This window comes from Chlorocebus sabaeus, chromosome 8 (genome assembly GCF_047675955.1).
Source record: "Chlorocebus sabaeus isolate Y175 chromosome 8, mChlSab1.0.hap1, whole genome shotgun sequence".
Lineage (NCBI taxonomy): Eukaryota > Metazoa > Chordata > Mammalia > Primates > Cercopithecidae > Chlorocebus > Chlorocebus sabaeus.
Genome location: NC_132911.1, coordinates 107,854,040 through 107,872,172, shown reverse-complemented (window position 1 = coordinate 107,872,172; position 18,133 = coordinate 107,854,040). Strand labels below are relative to the sequence as shown.

At 33.2% G+C, this 18,133-nt stretch overlaps 1 protein-coding gene across 49 annotated transcripts in view; it reads right to left on the bottom strand.

The window, feature by feature from the left end:
- Positions 1-18,133, bottom strand: part of RIMS2 (regulating synaptic membrane exocytosis 2) — a 765,294-nt gene that overhangs the window by 178,112 nt on the left and 569,049 nt on the right. For 34 of the 49 annotated variants that reach the window (XM_073018262.1, XM_073018263.1, XM_073018267.1 and 31 more), the window contains one exon: positions 15,248-15,348. The exons of the other annotated variants lie outside the window; for them this stretch is intronic. In XM_073018262.1, coding sequence (XP_072874363.1) covers positions 15,248-15,348 — 101 coding nt within the window. The remainder of the gene's footprint in view (positions 1-15,247; positions 15,349-18,133) is intronic. 49 annotated transcript variants of the gene reach the window in all.

Genomic DNA, 18,133 nt, shown 5'->3' with positions numbered 1-18,133 from the left:
CTGAAATATCTGCCTCAGTCAACAAGTATTCTCAAAGTCTGTTTTTCTCAGACCCTTACATATATTAATAATATTCTGACACATACATACAATTTCATGTCTATCCAAGCCCCAGAGGATAGAACAAAATGCCTGGTGCTAATCTAAACCAATGCACCCAGTTGAAAGCCCTTATGTTATTATTATGACTAAATGCTTCTCCAAGCCCTCAAATCAGAAACCCATAAGATCTAACTAGAATTAAGAAAAGTCATAAAGAAACTGTCACTAGCCATAAAAATTCCTAGCACTTGGCCCTTTGTGACCCTCTTTAAACATTATATGGATTATATGATTTTTATGAATGTTTAAAGAATATCTAAATGATTGGGATATAGGGTATAGATATTACAGATATCACGTGGCAAGCTAGCATCCCAAAAGTTGCAACAGAAATAAGACATGAGAACATAGCAGTAGGACCAATGCCCTGGGAATCTGAAGCAGGCAGAAACACAACAAAAATATATGAGCTGGAGATAGGAAATAAGGTTCCCTTTCAATTATTAGTACTTTAGAAAGTAATAGTGTAACTCAAAGTATTTGTGTTGAAGAGAATCAAGGCTAAATAATAGCCTGAATAACTACATAATGTTAAAAAACCTGAAAGGGCCTGAGAATTGCTCTGATCTATCCAATTCAGGGATAGGGCAAATATAATTACATTCTGTTGGAAATCTGAAGAGGCCCACTACTCTTGTTCCCTGTGTGAGAAGACAGAGAAGCATCAACTGGGCTTACAGAAAGACCTATTGGGATGGAGTCAACAGTCAAAGAAGGAACAAAAACTAACAATTACCTCTTGCTTGGACTACTACAATAACCTCCTAATGGGACTCCTTGTCTGTAATGTTCTTTTTAAATGCATCTTAAGTATATCATTAGAGTTACCTCCTAAAAGCACAAATTTGTTTATATCAGCAACTTCCTCAAAAATCTTCCAAACCCATAATTCTGTATGGGTTGTATAAGATATAGAAAAATAATATAGAACATAAGTAACATAGATATTAAAATATTAAAATAATACAGATATATAGATATTAACACATAAGATATAGACATTAAAATAATATGGGTATTTAAAATAATATAAAAAAATTTAGAAGAATATAACCATAAAATTTAAAATGTAGTAGAACATTCTATATTTTTAACTGAGAGATTCAAAGTTCTCCACAGTCTTGTCCCAGTCAACTTTTTCATTCTTTTCTCCTAATACATATCCTCCCCATTTGTTGTATATTTCCACACTAAAGAACTATTAGCTGTTTCTTAAACATGGCTTGTGCTCATGTAACGCCATAACTTTGTTTAAGCTCTCTCCTCAGCCTGACAAGTCCTTGACTTCATGTGTTCTATTCTATTCTATTCCCAGATTTCTCCCAGCCAAATGAATATTTCTTTTGCTATTCTTCCTTTGTATGTGTATTTTTAAAAATTACATCACTCAGCACAGCCTATTTTGTACCATCATTACTTATGTACATGCCTTTCTCTAATTTGATAGTGAACTCTTGGATTGAAAGGATATGCTAGCCTGCCTTCCTCCATTCTTTCCCTCTTTCCTTCCTTTAATTCTCTTCTCCTTTTCTTTTTTCCCCTCTCTTTATCCCCTTTCCCTTCCTTCCTTTATTCCTTCTTTACTCACTATTTCCTTCATTTTATTGTGAGTCACATGGTTATTTCTCTGGCATTTTCTCTTCTTTAATGTTGCAGAACCAGAATCCAGAATTACAGCTGATGAGCTTCAGCAACACCCCAGGTATGAAGTTTTGACTTGCAGGTAAGAGAAAGATAATCAATGACCACTAAAATTGCAAAAAAAAAAAAAAAAATTCACATGTCTTAAAAAACAGAGAGGGCAAGAAGACTCATATAACCATTTTGTTGTTGTTGTTGTTGTTGTTGTTGTTGTTCAAGAGAACAGCCCAGGAAAGTTACCTGGTGCTGAACCACACATTTGGTTATTTACTCATCACTGAGTCATTCACAAATTCACCATATTTAGCTTCAAAGCTAAAAGAGACCTCAGAGAGAGTGTAATATATCTTCTTCATTTCACAGATGAGAAAATTGAGAAATATGACTAAGATTATACAACTTGTTATTATAAGGTCTATTTCTTTTCATTAAACTTTTCTTTTTCACTTTTATTATCAAATTTGTTTTTACTTTTAATTAAAAGTGATAATTTGTATTCATTTTAATGGGACACTGGGCAAGCAAGTTTAGAACTTATTTCTTTTTAAAATATTCATATTGCTTTCAACTTTAGGGATATGCTTAAAATAAAGATTTTCAGCCCTTTTTGAAATTTTGAAAAATCTGTCTAAAATGACCTAAATAATCAGAATACAAAACAGCATTAAAATAACATTGCTTGTAAGTATAATTGGATGGATTTTAATAAAGTAAAACTTTAACAACAATATCATATAAACTAACTCGAAGAAAAACATGTTTTGTGTTCTATTGAATAAAAACACGTTTTATGTTCTATTGAAATAACCCCTTTAAACTCATTTAAAATTTAGGTGATTTTTTTTTGGCAGAAAATCGAAAAGGGCTTAAGAAGTAACATGTTCTTATGTGACTGGACCTGGAGACTGCTGGCCTTGTTTGTAAGCATTCTCAGTCATAAAAATGATCTGAAAATGGTCAATCATAAAATCACAGCCATTTCTTTGTTACTCAGGAAGTTATATTGAGGTAGTAAGTTTTGATTTATCCATCAGAATGGAGTTCAACTGTAAGTTGTTTTTTATTACTCCTACCTCCCATGTTATAATAAATACTAAAAAATAACTATGATTAATGGACACTCCCATTTGCTACGCCTAGTGCTATAGAGATGTTTCCATTCTCTGAAGTTATCACCAAAGTCCCTTCCTTCATATGAAATATATTTCAAGGTTAGCTATATTACTTCCAGACTGGAGTATTATTTTACAATCTTCAAAACTGATGCAATAGAAGTAATCAAATTTCCAAATGTTTAATAAAACAATATATTTGTTTTGCTAATAAATGATATCTGTAATCCTTCCAACTAAAGAAAATTACAACTGAATTTTGTGCTGATGAACAAAGCCATTACATAACAAAATTGTAGATACATTTGTATTATAAATAGTTGAACTAAATTGAAGTTATAGATGTGAATGTTTCCACGTTACCCTGGATGACTGACTTTATTGACTAAAGGTTTCTACACAAGTGTCAATTCAAACTTAATTATCAATTACTTCATGTGAAATATGTGAAACATTACACATATAAATTTATTCTCTAAATCATAGTTATTATGCCACAAGTTCATTAAAAATTATATAGATTCAGGCATTTGTGAGAACATGTCTAGTAGAGAGCCTTACACTGATCAGAGAGTACTCAATCAATAAATGAAACATAGAATTGAAAGAAACAAAATACAGAAAATATATTTCAAATCTAATTTTAAGACTAGACTCTGAGATTAAATAATTTACTTAATTAATGATGAGACTGATTAAAACCCAAATGTTAATTCATAATGGTCTTTTCAATGCTGCCTCCAAAGTACCACATATTTGTTTAACACTTTATAGCTTATAAGGTTCCTTCAATTTGTAGACAGAAAAAAGTTGAGTTGTGAAGAACTATTGGGCAACTTATCCAAAGTCTTATTACATGAATGACATAACCAAAATTAAAAGCCCAATCTTCCCATTCTTTCTCAGTATTCTTCCCACTATGATTATCTCTAGATGGAAATCAATAATTGTATGCCCATTAGGAAACATGCTTTTGACTATTATGCAATAATTCACCTATATCTTCTTTTAAAAATCATATTTTGTTCTTATATTGATACAAAATGCTTAAAATTCACCTGCTCTAGAACTTTTTTCAAACTATCCTATCCTACCATTTTAGTTTTCTCTCAGCATCCACGTCCATGTTCATTCACTAAAATTAATCCCATTGAGTGCTTATTGTGGCCAAGGCAAAGTACATGCTACTGAGAGACTACAAAGATGAATAATATCATCACCTTTCTCAAGAAGTGTATAGTTTAATATAAAAGACATAAATAATCCACATATAAAACAGAATATATGTATTTTATGTGGTAATGCCATGGATGGTTCAGAAGGTATATATGTTTTCACCTATCTGTTCTTTTCCATATTCTTTTACTTCATATATGTATACGTATATGTGTGTGCATATATATATACACATATATCTCCATGCTTAATCCTTTCAGTTATATGAAATTTGATTGGAAAGAATGTATCTGCTCTATTTGGCCACTTTTTTTTCCTTCTTTTCCCATATCCTCCCTGATTTTATAAAGCGAGACCTCTTTCCCTTCTGTGGTCTACTATAATTCATTCCCTGTAGAATATTCTAGCTGTTAACAAGCTAGCAACTCTGGAGGCTTGATGAAAGCAAAGATGAAGTCATACAGCTATTATTATTATTTTTTATTTTGCTGAAGGTAAAAGGAAACGCTTCTCCTTTATATTCTTAAGTGATTATAGGAGGGTACTGCATTCTTGGCAATGGCAGCTATTCTCCACAGACTGACCTGCAAGTAGCTGCATGCAACTTATCTACAATTCTTTCTTTTGTCAGTATTTAGAAACTTTATGTTACTAAAAAGGGACAAATTAAAATTTCTGCTATAATTCTACAGTATTCTATAATATACAAGTTGCTGTTTTCATCTTAAATGACTTTTTTTTTTTTTTACATAATACTGCAATACTGGATGACTTATTCATAATTTAAAATAGTCTTTTTATATTTCCTGGCTTAAATGTGAATATATGGTAAAAGGTAGCAATTCACAAATACATATAAAAGAAAGGAACCCATGCTTGAATATCAGCATAAAATTATGGCTACGTGAGTCATATTTAAATGCGGTTTTTCATGGCTAAGACAGCAAGTTTTTAAGATGTATTTGCAAAACCAAAATATTTTATCTCTTAGGATTTGAGAAGGCAGTTGTAAAAATAGGAAGAAATAGAGAAAAGTAATAAAATCAGAAAAATAAAAAGTTCAAAGCAAAACACCTACAGTTAGTTGCCTAAAAATCCCTATTCACATTATAATCAAATATGCTTTCATAATGCAGTAAAGTTTTAATTTAAAAAATCATTAGCTACTTTGTAGAGATGTGTTATAGACTGAATTGTGTTCCTCCCAAATTCCTATGCTGGAGTCCTAGTCTTCAGTACCTCAGAATGTGACTGTACTTGAAGCTAGGACTTTTCAAGAGGTAATTAAGGTAAATGAGGTCACATAGGTAATTCCTAATCCAATATGACTGATGTCCTTATAAGAAGAGATTAGGACACAGACACACACAAAGTGAAGACACAGCAAGAAGGCAGCCATCTGAAAGCCATGGAAAGGCCTCAGAAGGAGCCAGCCTAGCCAACGCCTGAAAGTTCTAGCCACCAAAACTGGGAAAATACATTTCTGTTCTTTAAGTCACCCCTTCTACAGTATTTTGTTATAGCAGCCCTAATCAATTAATATGGGATGTTAAGGAAAAAGAAATATAAACTAGAAACTTTTAAAATCAAAGATTTATCACAAATAAAAATATAAAATATCTAAAATTTCATTAAAATTAGTTACCATCAAGTTTTTTTTTTTTGTTTTTGTTTTTCTGGTTTTTTTCTTTCTTTTGTTTTTGAGATGGAGTCTCACTCTTGTTGCCTAGTTTTTGGAGTACAGCGATCTCGGCTCACTGCAACCTCTGCCTCCCAGGTGCAAGCGATTCTCCTGCCTCAGCCGTCTAAGTAGCTGGGATTACAGGCACGGCCACCATACCCAGGTAATTTTTGGTATTTTTAGTAGAGATGGGGTTTCACCATGTTGGCCAGGCTGGTCTCAAACTCCTGACCTCAGGTGATCCACCTGCCTCGGCCTCCCAAAGTGTTGGGATTACAGGTGTGAGCCACCATGCCTGGCCACAACCAAGTTTTTAACTGTAGATCTTTTATGTAACAGGAGAGACAAGAAATAAATGAGAATTTCTTCCAATGAGGCAAGGAATAAGTGAATAGTTGTTGCTTCTATCAGCTAAATCATAGAGGTCACAAATTCTCTGGTTCAGAGCTTTAGGGTACGAGTAAATGTATGTGTAAACACAGATGTATAAATTATGTGTAAATACAATATAATTTAATATCTGCCTACAGGTATATCTATACCAATAGATAGATATTTAGTTTAAAATTTAAATACAATCAGCTTGCTAGGGAATATAAACTATACGATAAGAATTTGGGGTAGACAAAAATTTGGATAGATTGGCAAAAAAGACAAATCAATTTTAGGCTTTTAAAAGTACCATTTTTTTTTTAACTTTTCATCCTTTTCTCCCCACCTGTTTTTAAGATTACCTTAAAGATATACTTATCTATCTCTACAAGATTCCTGATGACAACAAATATACACCTGAACCCCCAAGGGCTTTGGTAAGAGGAAGTTAGCTGTTGGAAACAGTGATTCTTCCTTTTATCCTTCTTTCCTATCATCATCATCATCACCACCACCACCACCACCACCACCTCCACAACCATCATTATCATATCACAGCTAACGCTTACTGATTGCTATTACATATCAAGCTCTGCTCTAAGAGTTTTATCTTTATATGTAGACAATCTTGAAAACAATCTGGCTGGGCGTGGTGGCTCATGCCTGTAATCCTAGCACTTTGAGAGGCCGAGGCGGGCGGATCACTTGAGATCAGGAGTTCAAAACCAGCCTGGCCAACGTGGTGAAACCCTGTCTCTACTAAAAATACAAAAAAATTAGCTGGGTGTGGTGGCACATGCCTGTAATCCCAGTTACTCAGGAGGATGAGGTAGGAGAATCACTTAAACCCGGCAGGCAGACGTTGCAGTGACCCAAGATCACGCCCCTGCACTCCAGCCTGGGTGACAGAGCGAGACTCTGTTTTTTAAAAAAAAAAAAGATAAAAGAAAACAATCCTCTGAGGTAGGTATTATTAACACACCTTATAGAATAAGAAACTGAGGCACAAGGATGTTAAGTAACTTGCCCAAGGTCATACAGATAGTAGAAGAGGCAGGATTTTAATCTAAACAGTTTGGTTATGGAGTCTACACTTTTAATACTACTCTGTAGTCTTTATTTAACCCTAATCACTAAAAATATATTGAAGAGTGATTAACAAACTGTCCATATATCTCTATTACTGTAAACAAGACTTCAGAATTTCTGTCATAAATGTGGTTGCAATAGTAATAATAATTAACAATATTGTGTACCAATTGTAAGAAATTATACTTCCAACGGCTCCTTCTCTCTTGACATCACTCCTTCTTTTACTTATCTCATAATGGAAGAAATTAAATAAACACATACAGAAATTTTTAGTTACTTTTAAATGCTAGTTTGATGGATGTTTAATATCACACAAATGAGAAACCTATCCTTGCAAGCATGAATTTAAAAAAAACATAGAAGGGGGAAAATAGGACATAAATGATTTTAAAAATGTAATGTTATCCTTTTTCATTTTGAACTATGACTCTTTTAATTAGGCTATATAACCATTTGGTGATTTTGTAAGTGTGACTGAAGCCTTTAATCAGGCCTTGATAAGATTACTATTAGCATCCTCGTGCACTTCTACAGCTATATTATATAATGCTGCTCTTATTTGCTAGTTTAATAACCTAGATTTCAAAATCTAAGTTTATGTATCTTCATAAATATACTTGGTAAAGGAAGCACCACAGGGTGATGTAAAAATAAAACATACACATCAAATGATTAATTAAAATCCTGGAGGATGGCTGGCTTGGACAAGCAACTTGGACAGCTTAGAAGACTGTGGCCTGGTTTGGGGCCAAGAAGCAATCAAAGGGGTACAATACTTGGTTAAATGTATCCTCAGCTGGTGGAGAGGTGGAGAGTATAGCAGGTGGCAGTATCATCAAGGGCTCAGCATACTCTCATAGTTTCGTAGGCTAGTCTGGCATTTAAGAATACTTCCAAGTAATGTAGGCTGTCCTTTTTTCTCTTATGCTCCCATATCAGCAGTTCACTGATTTCCAGATATTTTTCTTGGGATTCTGCTACAGAACCTGAAGTTACTTGCTTGCTGAGGCATGAAGAAATAAATAAAATTATAGGAAAATATGAAAAAGTAAAATAAGAGTTTACAGAAGTGATGTGTTTCATTGAAGAAATCCAGGTATAGCCACTGGCATAGTCTCTGACATCTTCATCAGTACAAGATAAGATTACTTGACTTGGCTTGAGTTGAAAATCATGAGTAAGTGATCTTAATTCTAATCCAAAAATAGAAAACTATTCTGCTGGATATCTGGTTAGACTATGCCTAGCAGGGTTTTTTTTTTGAAAATCTGAATCCAACTTCTGTTCATGAAACAGTAGATTGCTTATTCCAAGGAAGAATGCTTCATTCATTACTTTCTATTTAAAACATCTTATTGTACTCCCTGAGGACCTTGTAGAATAGAGACTGCTTCCATGAGATCATGCCTATTAGAATCCTTCTGTTCTATTTATCAGAGGAGTCCATCTTATACCTGCACAATGATGTCTGTTTTACATGAATACTAGGTTCTCTTGGTAGCTTGAGAACTGATGCTGCAGCAGCTCTTCCTGTAGCAGGCACAAGGCCTGGCTCTATCTACCTCATTTTGTCACTGGGCTGAGTTACATACTAACAGCAACTCAATTTTTCTCCCTAAGAAAAATACTTTTCCCCAAGTATTTTATTTCTATCACTGCTATAAAATTAAAACATAACTCTTATTTCTTCATGTCTACATTATATCTAAATTCATGTATTGTCATGTTTCTTCTTGATAATATGTATAAGGCTATCTAATCTACATTTTAAAATTTGCCTTTTAAAAACTTGGTCTTAGTTTTCAGGTCCATTTATGTCATCACTATTAATAAGCATTTCTTTGAAAACACCCATACCCATATGCATGTCTATGAATCACTTCATCAAGAACCAGTCACCTTTAATGTCAACCATGATAGCATAATTTCTTAATTTCAGTAATTTGGTTTGTAATTTTTCATCACACATTATGTTCCAGTCTCTTTTAATTAAAAAAACTTCATATCCCCTTAAGATTCATAAATTCTTTTCCTCTAAATTTCATTTTTCCTTTTAGATTTCTGCGGCTTGAATCTCCTTATTTGAGAGTAAATGGAACACTCAATGATATCTGAACATTCAATGATATCATTTTCCTTATCTTAGTCATTTCTTTATCATTTCTTTTTGGTCTTGTCAGATTCATATCTGTTGTCTATGATTATATTTGCTGTTGTTACTATAAAATAATAACTAATATTAGCTGCATTATTTATTGAGCATTTACTAGGTGCTAAACAACTTATATACATCATTTCATTTAATCCTCATCACTACCCTATAAAATAGATACCAAAGTCTTGCTTAATACATTAAAAAAGCTGTGAGGTTAAACTAACCCCAAGCCACCTAGGCAGAGTCCACTTGACTCCAAGCTGTGCCCTTTCTAACACACCACTCACCCACTGCTGCCACATTCTGATGATATTTGAGACTTAAAAGTATTCCTGACTTACATTAAATTTTTAAAGAGCTCATACATGACCACTTCTAACAAGCCTCAACTTTTCTCCCCTCATTGCCTGTGCCTTGAATGTCAATGTAAAATACTTAAGGTTAGCACTGAATGTGTCTTCTCAGTGTTGAGAAGAGCATAAGCGCTAATCAAATTAAATAAACAGTTTAGATAACAGTGGTATTTTACTTGTCCAAACATACTTCAACTATCTGAAATATTTTCTATTAATACTGCCTATAAGTCCACCAATTTCAGTTTATTTTGTATTTATAAGGGCTGTTTTAAAAATGAAGCTCTGTATTGTCATTCATATTTTAATGTAAACTAGTTTAATCAAACTGCTTTCCCCAATACATCTTTGAGATCTGTGAATGGGTGTCTAAAAGACTAGAAGCCTGGGAAAAAAGTGACAGGATGTAGGTGAAAAGTGCCTAGGGTCAGGCATGCACAATAAATGTAGACAAATTTTCTTTTCCTTTCTTTTACTACATTGTCCTCTGTTCTACCCAATGTATTCTATTATGGGTTAAATAGATTATCATAGGCTTCTGGCCTCCATTTGAAGAGATCTGGGCAACTCATGGATTACACTGCTTTTTAATTCTAGGGAGACAAATAAGAGAATGGAAAATTATGACATAACTGCTATAATAGGAGTAAGACATTTTTGTGATAATTTTGTTGAAGTATTGCCACAACATACTCCTTAAAAAAGAGCATTGTTTTTCCAGAGAAATAAGCTTTGAGTTCCAATAAATACTGTACCAATAAACATTATTTGTTGCATGAGCCTTATTTGTTGAAATGCTATGGGGCCACTATTTCAAAGAGTATCTTCATAGCAATATTGCTTTTGGGAACATTTAAAAATATGAAATATAGCGAATTTAAAAACTAAAGCTCATATGTTTAAATAAGCATTATCAAATCATCCATATTAATTTCAAAGTATAAATACATTATTGGACTTTTAAGTATTAATAATTATGCCAATTTATCATTATATAACTCACAGAAGGGTAGCTGACCTGTGGTGAACCATAATTTACACTGTTAAACTTAATAAATCACATTTTTCTGAGAAAATAAAAAGGAAAGTTGATTTTATAGAAAGAATATGTTGATCCTTAAATTGTTGCCAAGAATAGATGAAACACATTCAAGCTGGGATAAAAAGAGTACAAGAGGCATGCAAGAGTACATTGAGTATAATAAATTCTATTTTGAGGGAAACTCCCTGAGAAATCATCCACTGATTAACTAGAAATCATGTCTGTATATGCCTTTGCTGCTCTTATTAAAAATAGACTCTCTTCTTTCAAGATTTCTAGTACACTGAAAATATTCTTAGAAAGACAGTTGCTTAATAGGCATTGCTCTATAGATGCTTTCAAAGTGAGTTACTAAGAAGATTTCTTTAAATTTAGTAGGAATTATTTAAAACTATCAATGCAGAAGTCTTGAGAAATTCAGAGAGCAATGCCATTTAGAATGTGAACGGTATTGGTTTTTTGTTTTTGTTTTTTTAAAACCTAGGCTAACAATTAGATTCCACACAGGGCTTCACAATGGTGTCACTGCAATTTCAGGAATACAGCTTAGGAGAGAGCAGATGCTTTATATGTCTGAGGCTTTGGATTTCATCACAGCTACGTCAAATTTGAAAAACTAAATTAGCTACAAGTAATACTTTCCATGACTTAGTGGCTATGTGAACCTGGATAGATTGCATAACCTTGCTATATCTTAGTTCCCTTATTTGTTAAATGATTTTCTTCAGCAACTAGATCTAATGTTAAAACACATAGCTCAATCGGAGGCTCTATAATTTGCATTTGTTATCAAAATACAAAGTAAGAAATGTAAATATAAGCTAAATAGCCCTCATCATAAAAGAGAGAAATGAAGTTGAAAATTTTAATCTAAGGAATTAATTGAAAATTAATATAACTTATATATGTCTGAAAAAGATTCCTCTGTAACTTTCTCTTTGACCTATATCAGAGGAAGATGAACCCCACATGCTGGGGAGATAGGTGATCCAGCAAAGATAGTTCCACATCAAGAAGTACTTTGTTGTGGTACAAAATAGTGTTGTATTTTGGATCCTCTCAAAAAGTTGTACTTAAGAGACTTGATTTTATTTTGAGGTAAGCTGCCTGCATAATCCTGGCAATAGAAAACAGAGTGATAAGTATCCTACATTCAGTAGGATTTGTCAGACATTATTAGAGGCCTTATAAAGATGTCAGATCATTTATTCTCAAAATGTCTCCATTTTTTTGAAGACATCATTCACCTCTGGCTTCTAGTTGAAACCCTAATTGAGCAAGTCAACTCAGTTATCTAAAGGATAATTTTACAATAGTTCTTCACCTTAGAGCAGTAATTCTCAGACTTTAGTCTACATCAGAATCATCTGATAGACTTGTTAAAACACAGGGATCCGGCCGGGCACGGGGGTTCATGCCTGTAATCCCAGCACTTGGGGAGGCCAAGGTGGGCAGATTATGAGGTTAGGAGATTGAGACAATCCTGGCTAACATGGTGAAACCCCATCTCTACTAAAAAAGTACAAAAAATTAGCCAGGCATGGTGGCGCATGCCTGTAGTCCCAGCTACTCGGGAGGCTGAGGCAGGAGAATCACTTGAACCCGGGAGGCAGAGGTTGAGAGAATCACTTGAACACGGGAGGCAGAGGTGGAGAGGTTGAGCTGAGATGGTGCCACTGCACTCCAGTCTGGGTGACAGAGCGAGACTCTGTCTCAAAAACAAACAAACAAACAAACAAACACACAAACAAACACCACAGGGACCCCAACTCCAGAGTTTTTATTCCATTGGTCTGAAAGGGCCCCAGACAATTGCATTTCTAAAAGTCTCCAAGTGATGCTGCTGCTGCTGATCTACTGCCTTAGAGAATATCTAGGAAATTATAATGCTTAGTACAATTAATTTTTACCAGTATTTATTTTTTCCCAACTTAAAATGATTGCTGTCAAAGTTATAAAACTTTGAAGCTTAAGGCATTCATTTATTCATGAATCGAAGTAAAACCAAAATTTAAAAAGAAATCCCAGCTATACCTATAGTATTCCTTTGGTCCATCCTTCTTTAACAAATTTCTGTCAGGTTTCTATAACAAGAATCACGGCTATTGCTTCTAAGACATTTGTCTTTATTGTATGAACAATATAAATCATATAACTGATCAAGTTTCCCTTTCTGTCTTTGCTGCTTGTTAGGAAGCTCAGGGTAGACATATAGTCCACATGTAGCGGGTATGTAGGATCTTACACTATGCTTTTTTTTTTTTTTCACAGACTTTACTTCTGGAGTTACCTTGTTGTAAGCTGACTTTATTTTCTCTTCATCTTTTCTTCATTGACAATATTATTGAGACTATTATAAGTATTTTTATAAATCATCTACATTCCTTCCTGAAGTATAGTAAAATATAAACCAACAAACAAATTTGTGTTATCTGAAGACATATTTACAAAAAATTTAATATCTTATTTTATCAGGACTTTATGCTTTGGCCTCTGGATTATATAAGGTGAACAGATGAGAGACTACAGCATAAAAAAACCACAAAGGGTCAGGTGTGTCTATTTAGTTCTAGGCAAAAATACAAAACAAACAAACGAAAAACACAGATATCATTTCTGATATCCAACTCAAATAGTTAGGAATGTATCTAAAATATTATAGCATTATAGAACTATTTTCTATACAATTCACTGTGCCCGTTTGAAGTTATTCATATTTTCATCTTAGTGAAAAAATTTTGGAAATTTAGAACCTATTGAGTAAAGCCAAGGCTATTTTAATTTGTCTTAAATTTACTTTCATCTAGCTTTAGTCCTGTGACATTTCCAGTATATCAGAATTCTGTGATAAATAATTTTGTATGCACCATGTTGGTAATAATGTAATCTGGGGAAGAGACTAGTAATTTAGAAGTAGATGCTGATGTTAAGAATCTCTGCTTTCTCTATGTTGTCTTATTGAAGAAGCTAGAAACTGGTACATATGTACATACCTGCTACATATGTATACCCAACATAGCCACTCATGCTTTACTTAATTAGTACTTGAGGTTATGAAGGGATGTAATGTAATAGAAACTGAAGATTTTATAAGGATAAAACAGGCCTAAGTTTTAAAAAATCCAAATTGCTTTTCTCTATTACACAGAGACCACAAATATTACAACTATAATGATTCAATTACTAAGTCATAGAGCATACAACAGCTACATGTTATGAGTAAAGTTTACTATTTTAAGTCTTTTATTAAATCTTCAATAGCTATATCAGAACAAAGTATTTTCATGACTTTGACCATGAATAATATCAAGAAACTAAAAATGTCTTGAATATAAAAAGGTAATGGAGTACAAGAAAAGTGAAATAGGCCAGGTGCAGTGGCTCACGCTTGTAATCCCAGCACTTTGGGCTGAGGCAGGCACAAGGTCAGAAGTTCGAGACCAGCCTGGCCAACACAGTGAAACCTCGTCTTTACTAAAAATACAAAAATTAGTTAGGCATTGTGGTGCATGCCTGTAGTCCCAGGTACTTGGGATGCTGAGGCAGGAGAATCGCTTGAACCCAGGAGGTGGAGGTTGCAGTGAGCCGAGATTGCACCACCACACCACTGTACTCCAGTCTGGGCAACAGAGTGAGACTCCATCTCAAAACAAACAAACAAACAAACAAAAAAACCCAACCAATTAATACCTTATTTCCTCCCTTGGTAGACCTCATACTTCAACTTATTCTCAAAAAGTAGTTAAAAAAAGATTCATACTAAAAGACTTTTTAACCTCTAACAGCGCTTCATGAATATATACAGATGCTGTTTGCTTCATGATGGGGTTATGTCCCAATGAACCCATTGTAAGTTGAAAATGCATTCAATACATCTTCCGAACATCACAGCTTAGCCTAGCCCACCTCAAACATGTTTAGAACACTTGACATTTGCCTACAGTTGGGCAACAATCATCTAACTGAAAGCCTATTTTATAATAAAGTATTGAACAGCTCATGCCATTTATTGAATACTGAAAGTGAAAAACAGAATGGTTGTATGAGTACTTGATATATGGCTTCTACTGAATGTGTATTGCTTTCACACTATCCTAAAGTCAGAAACTTGTAAGTTGATCCATTATAAGCCAGGCACCATTTGTATTTTGATCCAATAATTCAGTAATAAACTAGATTCAATTAAAATACTATAAAATGGGAAAAAATCTATATGAAAGAAAACCATAAGATCATTTAAGTTCTTAAACATTTTTGAGGGGCTATAGATTTTACAAAATGAAAAATTCTGAAAGATTTGTCCTTCAGATGTTTAATCTTTTGTATTTTATAATTTTTTTTTAAGTAAGGCAAATTCTATTGCTAACAGCTGTATACAAACACATAAATTTTAGCACTTAATAATATCATGGGGCCATGGCATTATATGTTTGTGTCTGACTAATCTGCATTTAGTAGTTTGAAAGAATCTGTTTCATATGATTGATTATTTTACAACTTTTAAAAAGAAAAATGTCTTGCCTTCGAATGGTAATCTTGTTCCAGTCTGGTATCTGATCCGGCTACCTGTTTGTATTTGTTAATTTTCATTTGGCGATTTCTCTCCTCTATATCCATAGTACCTATCGAGTAGAAAAAAACCCATAAAATTAATGTTCAGTTCTTATTTCTGAGTCGGACTTACAGGATGTATAAAAGAAGAAATGCTAGGCTGGTATATTACTTTCACTCAACATAGCATGTACAAATTAAATGTCATATAATTTTGAAGATTTATTTAAAGCATACAATTTGGTAAGTAAAAACATGATGTAAATATGTAAAATAATTTCAATCTGAATAAAATATAAAGTTTAAAGAGAAGATAACAAATCTTCATTAAATAGAAAACAATTTCTGGTACGTGTATGTCCGGAATATATTTAACTGCACAGAAATTTGACAATAGTAATATCACGTGAACTTTGACTTTTAATTCATCATGATTTATTTATAGGTATTAAAGTTATAAGTTGCTTTCAAATACAATTTTAGAACTGCATTTAGAAACTATTATCATAAAATTAGGCTATATATTGAAGCAGTTTGCCCCAGCATATGTGTGAATCCAAATATCAGAAACTTTTGAATTTGAATTTTCTAGAACTAGGATCAACAACGAGGTTCTTGTAATAATACTGCTGATAGCATACCATGTCAGTAAAGGCACAAAGTATGACTGAAATCAATTTTATAAAAAAATTAGAATATAAAGAGTTAAGAAAGTGAGATGGCAAGCCTCTTACAGAAAGACATTAACACCCTCTATAACAGGTGCTACCCTCAAAACACATCAGTTGTAAATATTCGGAAAGTCTTCAAAAATTTGGGTTAGAACAAGAACTAAATTCAGTTAGCAAATTCTAGAAAACATGAAAAAGCATTTTGAATGTATATTTATGGGGCAGGCACAGTGGCTTATGCCTATAATTCCAACACTTTGAGGGGCTGAAGCAGGAGGATTGCTTGAGACCAGGAGTTCAAGACCATCCTGGGCAACATAGCGTGACCCTGTCTCCACAACAACAACAACAAATTAGCTAGGTGTGGTGACACATGCCTATAGTCCCAGTATCCTGGGAGGCTGAGGCTGGAGGATTATTTGAGACCAGGAGTTGGGAGGCTGCAGTGAGCTATGATCACACTACTGCCCTCCAGATTGGCCAACACAGTGAGATCCCATCTCAAAAAAAAGTATATTTATGATTTTTAAAAGAAAGATTTATAGGAATATTCAATTTCTCATAAATATATATAATTTAAAAATCTCGATCATATACTACAAATCTACATACTGGGAACAATGAGCTTAGCGAACTCAACTGGATATCCATAATAAAATGTCAGTAAATTCACACAGTGTATTTAGGTAGGAATGTCAACATACACACACATACCCCTTGCTTAAGATCATGACTTTAAAACTGCAGTAAAGACAACTAGATGTAAGTGTGCCTATTAAAAAACAGGTATGTTAATACTTACCTGATTTTTTAAATCGAGTAAAGGAAAAGAGGATTAAGAAGGTACCAGTATAACTAGAAGTTATGGTATCCCCTCTTGAGCCAATATTTTAAAATTTTTAATATTTTAATGTTTTAGTATTACTCTCTGCCTTGCAAAAATCTCATTGCATATTAGATAGTTCTTGTTAGCAACAAATTTTAAAGGAAAATTGGTTAATTAAAATAATTTGAAAAGGGAAGAAAATGTTTCAAAAAGAAAACCTTAGATAAATATACAAAAGAACTTATACTATATTACCTCTAAATACCAGCAAATTTAAATCAACTATTTGATAAAGTGAGACAATTTCTTCCTTGTAATAGTCACATGTTAATAATGATTTGAGTAATTGACTCTGAGTCAAATTTGAAAGTGAGGAATATTAATGCTAGGTTAATATAATTTGAATGACATATAAAACCAGGTGAGTGCCTCCATGATGTAAATGTGAAATATAGTCAAATACAAATATCTATTAGTCTATTAAAATACGACTTTGGAATCCTTTATACTTCAAAAGATACTTTCAGGTAAACATGTTTTCTCCAAAGGCAAGCCAATTAAAAAAAAAATGAGCCCAACATTACAAAGTTATGGGTCCTAAAAGAATATCAGCTAAAAGGTGTGTTTGGAAAGTTTCTCAAAAAGTTTCATGTTGATATAATATAAATAGCACCAACTGACAAGTTTAAACACACACACATATAGATATAAATATGTAGGGATAAATATATACATAGAAACAGGTATATAAATTTTCCAATATTTAAACTATTTTCTGGATGGCAACATCCTAGAAAAGCTACATTAAAATTCCTTCTGATTACTAGGTAGTAATGTGAATAACACTGGCAGTAGCTGGCAAACTTTTTCTGTAAAGGGCCTAATAACAAATATTGCAGACTTTGTGAACCACATGAAAACTGTTACTCTGCCACAACTCTGCCACCTTAGCATGAAAGCAACTGCAGATAATGCATACATAATAAGTGTGGCTTTATTCCAATAAAACTTTGTTTACAAAACAGGTAGTGAGTCAGATTTGGTCTCTGGCATATTGGTTTAACAGTGCTTGCAAAAGTGTCTTTCTATTTAGAAATGGTTTAAAAATTAGGTAGATTTATACAATATAACTTTTATTTAACAGACCACTGGCAGATCTAAGGAGAATATTCATCTGTATTTGCTGGATAAGCAAAACAAGATGCAAACAGAGCTTTCTAACCATTTAAATATGTTATCAGTTAAATTACATTCTCAAACAAATCTCTCATCTCCAGACCCAATCATCATCTATAGACAGTTCCCAAATGGGAAAATTCTTCATTGGAGTCTTAACCAATGAAATCTCAAAGGACTACT